At 48.5% G+C, this 7,518-nt stretch overlaps 1 protein-coding gene and 1 pseudogene across 1 annotated transcript; one reads left to right on the top strand and one right to left on the bottom strand.

Moving 5' to 3' along the window:
• Positions 1–4,408: 4,408 nt before the first annotated feature.
• LOC119271449 (heavy metal-associated isoprenylated plant protein 39-like) lies at positions 4,409–5,332 on the top strand. The gene is made up of 2 exons (XM_037553280.1): positions 4,409–4,647; positions 4,716–5,332. The coding sequence occupies exons 1-2, from the start codon at positions 4,557–4,559 to the stop codon at positions 5,168–5,170; spliced, it is 546 nt and encodes a 181-aa protein (XP_037409177.1). The 5' UTR covers positions 4,409–4,556; the 3' UTR covers positions 5,171–5,332.
• Positions 5,333–5,561: 229 nt separating this feature from the next.
• Positions 5,562–7,518, bottom strand: part of LOC119272123 — a 2,156-nt pseudogene continuing 199 nt past the window's right edge.

Here is a 7,518-nt window from a genome sequence, read left to right as displayed (position 1 = left end):
TGGGGAGGCGGTTAGGCGACGGAGAGGAGGGGCGAGGAGTACAGGGCGGTGACGGGAGATTGCCGGCGCCGGGGCCGAGCTGCGGGGATCGATCCCGATCCAGATCGGATCGGGAGAGGGGGAGTGGGAGCGAGTGGGGGGGCGAGTGGGGCGTTAGGGTTTTGGTCGGGGTGGGGTGGGGTGGCCTATAGGCCACGGGGTGAAGGGGCCGCATGGGCCGGCCTGGTCGGCCAGCTGGGCCGTTTGGCCCGGGAGGGGAGGCTCTTTCTTTTTATTAGTTTTCTGTTTTTTTATATCTTTTCTGTTTTATCTTGTTCCTCATTTTATTTTAGTTAGTTAAAATACAAGAATGATCCCTAACTTAGTACTACCACTAAAGCCACTGCAATAAAAAGTCTAACACCTAAATAGAATAGTTTAACATTTTATTAATTATAAAAGGCATTTCAATAATTGTTTTGACTACTGTTTTATTCATTTTAAAGTATTTAAAGATTTTATATAAGTGTGGTTTCTCCATCATAATTATTCATGATTTATTTGAATCCACCCGAGCATTTGGTTTTAATATTTGAAAACTTTTATTGTTTGCCTTTATTTTAAATTTGAATTTTGAACTGGGTTTCGAACTACGCGGGTTTATCAACAGTAACCGAGGTGACGTGGCATCATTAGCGGAGTTTCACTGTAGCTTAATTATCCGGGCGTCACACCTACGGGGTGATAGAGATAGAATCATCAGATAGTTCGGTTTGGTTTCTTCAGAATCGATGTAATCTTATTGGGCATCCTGAAGGACTAGTCATACACACCGACGCTTGTAAAGGTTTAGAGACAGCAGTAGAACAAGTGTGGCCTGGAATGGAACATAGGGAGTGTATGAGGCATCTTGTTGCAAATTTTGGAAAAAAAATTCAAGGGCAAGGTCTTTGATGGTAATCTTTGGCCAGCAAGCTTGACTTACAGTTCTAGGAAGCACAATTGGCATATGAAGCAGATCCTTGCTAAGAAGAGTGTTCAAAAATATATGGCTGAACACCACACAAAAATATGGTATAGAAGCAAGTTCAATGAAATCTTCAAGGTTGACTATGTCAATAACAACCTCGCAGAGTCATTTAATAGCAAAGTCAGGAAAATTAAAGGCTCTTCTTATTGTTGACATGTTGGACAGGATTAGGCAAATGATAATGGAGAAGTTTGATTTGCGGATGAGGATAGCATTAGAAAAATGGCTTGGCCATCTCATAATACCAAGTGTGATAAAGGCACTACATGCCAAATCCAAAGGTAAACAAACATCTTCTGCTCTTTCAACCGACTAATGTCATAACGAACTAAATTAAATGTTTAATATTTGGTGTTCTTTCCAGGACTGAAGATGAAGGTAGTTAGACGCAGTGATGTCGAGGCAGAAATTACTGCAGTCGACAAAGAAAATAGGGAATGGAGGTACCCTGTTGACATAGCCAAGGAAACATGTAGCTGCAGGCAATGGCAAGTCAAGGGTTTGCCATGTATCCATGCTCTATATTTCATTACTTCACTAAGAGGTCCGGTATCAGAAATTGAACCTTATGTACATGAGTTCTACTCCGTTGCAAAATACAAGGTTGCGTATGCAGACAACATACCTGCAATGGTAGGCAAGCAATAATGGGGCATTGTTGACCCTGGCTTCAAACTACAAGCTCCAGTGTTGAGGAGGCCAAAAGGACGACTGTGGAAGACTAGAATCAAATCTAGTGCTGAAGGTGCTGGCCTTGGCCCTAGGAAGGAAGTGCAAGCGTTGCGGAGGCTTCGGCCACATAGCGAGAATTTGCAAAAATCCAGTTGACCCGGCATTTGGAGAAAATAAGGCTGACCTACATGCTCGAGATGCCCCTTTTGTGGCTGGAGAAGGCGACCTTCAGCCATCCGTGGTTCCAAGTTCTGCGGGGTAACTCCAAAACCCGTGCTTTCTATATTTCAACATCCATGGCTACATTGCTACATTCATGCATTTTCAACATTCTGTCCTATAATCTGAGTCGTCAAAGACTAATTTTACTTTTCACTTCCTAAAGAATTTGAATACATGTAAGCTATGACTATGTTCTGTACAAAATTGATGCTTTATATTTCCATTTTTTTGCAACATGACCAACTTCTATACAGCTCAAGGAAAAGCGTGAAGAAGAAAACAGAGAAGAACACCAATAAAAGGAAGAACAAGGAAGATGAACATTCAACCAGAACTGAAGGTTCCACAAGTGGATCTGTTGCATCTCCCATGCATACCCGAGTTGCACACAAATCGCCAGACAACCCTGCCCAAAACACAAGAAGCAAAAAGAGGCTGCACATGTGAACATTTGTGTGATTGTGACCTTATAAGATTGTGAACCTGGACCTGTTTATTTTGAACCTTATGTTGAATTTGGACCTTTTACTTCAAACTAGCAAGTGGATGTTATTCGGCCTTAATGTATGTTTGTGAACCTGAGACACTTTGTGTGCTGAAAATCCAGGAAATGAACATTATGTTTGCTTGTGTGTTGGATGTTTTCAACCTTATGTACATGCGTCATGGTAAATTTATTTTTCAGAGAAATTTAGAGAACCATTTGTTGCTGCTGTTGCATGTACAACTCGAGTTTACTTGGTTTTTTAATAGCTATGCCAAGATGTCACGTAAGGATATGTACCATATCTCCATTAATAAATTAACTGATGACCTTAGGTGTAGTGGCTAGCCCGTGCGAGCGCCTCCTAGAGGCCTGGGGTTCGAACCCCTCTACTCCCTATTTTTACATCCGGGGTTCGAAATGGAGCCAGGGGCATTTCGGTTATCTAGCGCGGTTAACGAGCCATTGACTAGCGGTAACGTGAGAAAATGACATTTTTGAGTGTGGCTCTAACGAAACAATGGCATTTTTTAGCAGTGAAACATTTTAAGGGGTTCGAAATGGAGCCAGGGGCATTTCGGTCATCTAGCGCGGTTAACGAGCCATTGACTAGCGGTAACGTGAGAAAATGACATTTTTGAGTGTGGCTCTAACGAAACAATGGCATTTTTTAGCAGTGAAACATTTTAAGGGGTTCGAAATGGAGCCAGGGGCATTTCGGTCATCTAGCGCGGTTAACGAGCCAAGGGGTTCGAAATGGAGCCAGGGGCATTTCGGTCATCTAGCGCGGTTAACGAGCCATTGACTAACGGTAACATGAGAAAATGACATTTTTGAGTGTGGCTCTAACGAAACAATGGCATTTTTTAGCAGTGAAACATTTTAATGGCAAAAGTGAATAGTATGGCATAACTAGTGACAAAAGTGATAAAAACCCTTAGGGGTCATTCGGTTTGAAGGATTTCATAACATAGGAATTAGGACTAGTATAGGAATTTTATAGGATGGTACTTGCCACCCTAAAGAATTGGAGCTAGGGGCATTTTTTAGCAGTGAAACATTTTAATGCCAAAAGTGAATAGTGTGGCATAACTAGTGACAAAACTGATAAAAACCCTTAGGGGTCATTCGGTTTGGAGGATTTCATAACGTAGGAATTAGGACTAGTATAGGAATTTTATAGGATGGTACTTGCCATCCTAAGGAATTGGCTCGCCTCGTTCCTACGCGTAAAATGAGCTTTGAGTGGATGTGTAATTTCCTCCAAAAACACAGGAAATGAATAATATTCCTACGAAATTCCTATACATATTTCCTACAAACCGAACGCATCTATAGGAAATTTTCCTTCGGGATCCTTGTTCCTATGTGTTTCCTATGAAAATCCTCCAAACCCAATAGGCCCTTAAGTTTTTCTTGCTAGTTATGCACTTATGAACTTATCCAAGGTTTAGTGCAGAGTAACAAGGACCAAAACTAGAACCGGGAACTATGGTGCAACAACCATATTAAGAAAACAATCTTTCAACCAGTAGAAGCACAACTATTCGCATGACCAAGTCCTGGCCAATGGTGCACTGGCATATGAGTTGATTTGATTGATTCTCATCGTTGCCACTGCACACAAGTTGCAGCATCGTCCCCTGATTTCTCCGGCTACATACACGGAATGCCTGCCCATCTTTGTGATGATTGAAACGCAAACGTGTTGGGACTTGTTAAACCAGTGACTTTGACACTTTTCAGTGTACGGATGAAGCACAAAGAAACAAAAGGCAGTGCGTTCTAGGAACCGCGGTTTAACTCCAAATTGCAACATCTTGCAATAAGAAAGGAGTTCGTTATACTTGTATTATTAGCTTAAACGCAAGTAGTAGTAGGACTGTGCTCCTACGTAGGAGTATGACCAAGCCCCGGTCCAGCCAACATGTTTGTTGCAGAGTTGACTGCCACCTTATATAAACGGCCTGGAAGCAGACAGGCTCTGCATCACAACTTCAACTCCAGGAAGCGTCTTTCTCTGCACACAGACGAGACTGCGCCCACCCCAAGTTCACGGCTAGCTCACAAATCACAATGTCCAAGGTAATTAGTGACCATGTTCTTCCGTTTTGCTTACATGTCTAAAGGTGTACACTTTGTACTAAATGCTTGTGTTTTCACTTGTGAATGAATGACCTGCAGAAGATCGTGATCAGAGCTGATCTCATCGGCGAGAAGTGCAAGAGCAAGATCATGTCAATTGTTGCCAAGCTCGAGGGTACCTATCTTCCTTCCAAGTTCCAACCCACACTATCTTCTTCTTTACCAAATGTATGAAATTTCCAGGGATCAAGTCCATGGACATTGACCAGGACAAGTGCACGCTGACGGTGGTCGGCACCGTCGACCCGGTGCGCGTCGTGCAGAAGCTCAGGAAGTCGTGCTTCGCCGCGACCGTCGTCAGCGTGGACGACGACAAGCCGAAGGAGAAGAAGACCCCCTGCCAGGAGGCCTGCGAGAAGGCCTGGAAGGAGAAGTACGAGAAGGCCTGCGAAGAGAAGTGCGAGAAGGCTTGCAAGGAGCCGTGCTGCGACGACTGCAACAAGGGGACGCCGTCGTACGGCTATGGGTACCGCTGCACGCCGGGCTGCCACTCCAGCCCCTGCGGCCTGCCCAGCTGCCACTACTACAGCAATGGCTACCACGGCTACGGCGTGCGCGCGCCACCGGCGCCGCCACTGGGATACGCCTGCTATGAGGAGCAGTCACGCGGAGGCGGAGGAGAATGCGGCATCCAGTAAGCCGTGGATTCGTCATCGTCGTCCTGCAGGAGTGTGTATGGCCGTGTCGTTGGAGTTCTCTTTTCGTACAGTGATGATTCCTTTTCCTCTGTGACACGACGGCTTACTTCCGGTTTGATGCTTCAGTCTGCCTATATACTACTAGTGTATAAGTATAATAAAAGCTCATGTCGGCCAGCATTTCTATTTGTAGATACTGATGGTTACCTTATGAATTTATATTGGTGGTTCAAAGTTCACTCCGCCTATGCGAAAGGGCAAATCAAAAGGAACTTATTTAAAATAAAATGAGCTGAAATAAGGCAGTGTGCAGTGTGCAGACGGCTTAATCCAGACAGAATTGACCCAAACTGGATGACAGGAGAACTACCACAGAAGATGGATGCACTGGTAAAACGAAATCACATGAGTTTGAAGGATCATACTGTTTTCAATTTCATCTCTCTTCTCATTCTTTGGTCATTACAAATCTCCAGATTCAAAACCCTACACTGCATTTATCGAATTATACGACTGACCGCATCAGAGAATAAAGTGAGCTACAAGGGATGACAAACTTTGATCATCATCCCATCTACAGATCAAAGTTCATCTCTAACCTTATGATGATGACTACTACATGCAACTAAGCGACCCCAAGTGGCCGAGCCTATAAATGAGAAGCACACCACGAACTCTGTATGTATGCCTTTTCCAATGCCGCATTGACAGTAAACAAGGAGTACTCACTACTCTTTAGAGAAAAATGTTACCTCCGAATCGGAGAGTTTTACAGCACACATATGAGGTAATCAGCTTCCTGATGACCTGAGTTCTTGTAGCGCCGTCATGACCTGCTCCCGGACAAGCTCGAGCCTCTTGAGGTAGACCTCCAGCTCAAGGATCTGCTGCTGCCTCCACTTCTCATCACCGGGCGCCCGAGGGCTCAGTCCAGCCACCCCAAGACCAGCGCCAAGAATATCAGCACCCCCGAATTCCATGCCCAAGCCCAATCCTAGTCCGGTCTGCCCAGGAACAGCAACCGAGCTGATGAGCTCCTTGAGCAGCGGTGACAGGATGCTCCGGACATCAGCTTCAGTGGGGCCATTGGCTGTCACTGGATAAGGAGGCAATGGCGCTGCCGGCACCGGAGGTGGCTGTGCAATCACCGGCACGGAACTCTCGAACGCCGTGATAGCCGGCTCATGAGCCGCATCGGTCAACATCGGAGCAGGCGTTGCAGGGAAGATGGGCGCCTCAATCTCTTGCGCCGCCCTCTTCCTTCCACCACGCCGCGGGCCCCTGCCCCGAGGGGTGTGCGCAGACGCGCCTCCGCCGCCACCCTCCTCGACCGCAGCAGGCGGCTCCGTGACGGCGGCAGCCGCTGCGGCGGCTGCTGCTGCAGCGGGGTTGATGTCGTCCTCGTCCGAGGCGTCACCCCGGCGCCGTCGCGCTTGAAGGCCGGGCGCCAGATGTGGCGCGCGACGTCGTAGATGGCGCCCTCGTGCGCGCTCTTGAAGGCGAAGGCGGCGCCCTGCGCGGCGACGCGGGTGGCGCAGACGCGGTACTTCTTCTTGAGGCGGCGCAGCTTCTCGATGAGCTGGTTCTTGGAGAAGTCGAAGGAGAGCTTGCGGCGGATCTCCTCGTAGAAGGGCCCCGTGTCGTACTGGTGCGACGCGAAGGCGGTGCCCCGGCGCGACGTGAACTCGAGGAACCCGCGCAGGATGAGCAGCTCCTCCTCGTCCGTCCACAGCCGCTGGAACAGCCGCCGCGAGTCCTCCGCCGCACTCGCCCCCTGCGGCGGAGGCGGCGGAGCTGCACCGGCGCCGGCTGGGTCGGTGAAGGCGGGGGCTGGAGGAGGCGGGGCCGAGCTGTCGGGGAACGGTGGGGGCGGGGCCTGCTGGGCAGCGGGTGGGGGGGAGTCGTTGGAGGCGTCGCTGTCGGTGCCCTCCTCGTCTTGGTCGGCGGAGGAGGAGGAGCGGGAGCGGGAGGGTGCGGCGGAGGCCATGGTGGTGGTGGGAGGGGGATTAGGGGTTCGGGTGGAGTCGAATCGGGTGCCGGATATGGCGGAGAGGACTCGGCCAGACTGCATGCATGGCGTGGCGCTAGCGGGCAGGAGGAGTGGCTGCATTGCTTTTGTTTTCTTTTCTCGAGCGGAGAGGCTGCCTTTTGGGGTCCGTTGCCCCGCTGACGCATGGGTCCGGGTGGAAAGACACTGGACCCAGCTGGGAGCGTGTCGCGTCCGATCCAGGATTAGCCAGAACCAGGTGACTGCTGAGGTACCTACGAAAAGGAATGAGGCAATCCTCAAAAGAAAAAGAAAAACGGAAGGGAAGCGTGACGTCGTTGGGAAGGAATAATGGAGTGCA

This window comes from Triticum dicoccoides, chromosome 3A (genome assembly GCF_002162155.2).
Source record: "Triticum dicoccoides isolate Atlit2015 ecotype Zavitan chromosome 3A, WEW_v2.0, whole genome shotgun sequence".
Lineage (NCBI taxonomy): Eukaryota > Viridiplantae > Streptophyta > Magnoliopsida > Poales > Poaceae > Triticum > Triticum dicoccoides.
The sequence above is the reverse complement of the archived record's forward strand: the minus strand, read 5'-3'. Positions and strand labels throughout refer to the sequence as shown.

What these genes read in the sequence shown, in the direction of transcription:
- LOC119271449 (XM_037553280.1), top strand. Translation starts at nt 4,557, where the DNA reads ATGAATGACCTGCAGAAGATCGTGATCAGAGCTGATCTCATCGGCGAG. An exon ending in AATTGTTGCCAAGCTCGAGG is followed by an intron (nt 4,648 to 4,715) that starts GTACCTATCTTC and finishes TGAAATTTCCAG; the next exon opens with GGATCAAGTCCATGGACATT.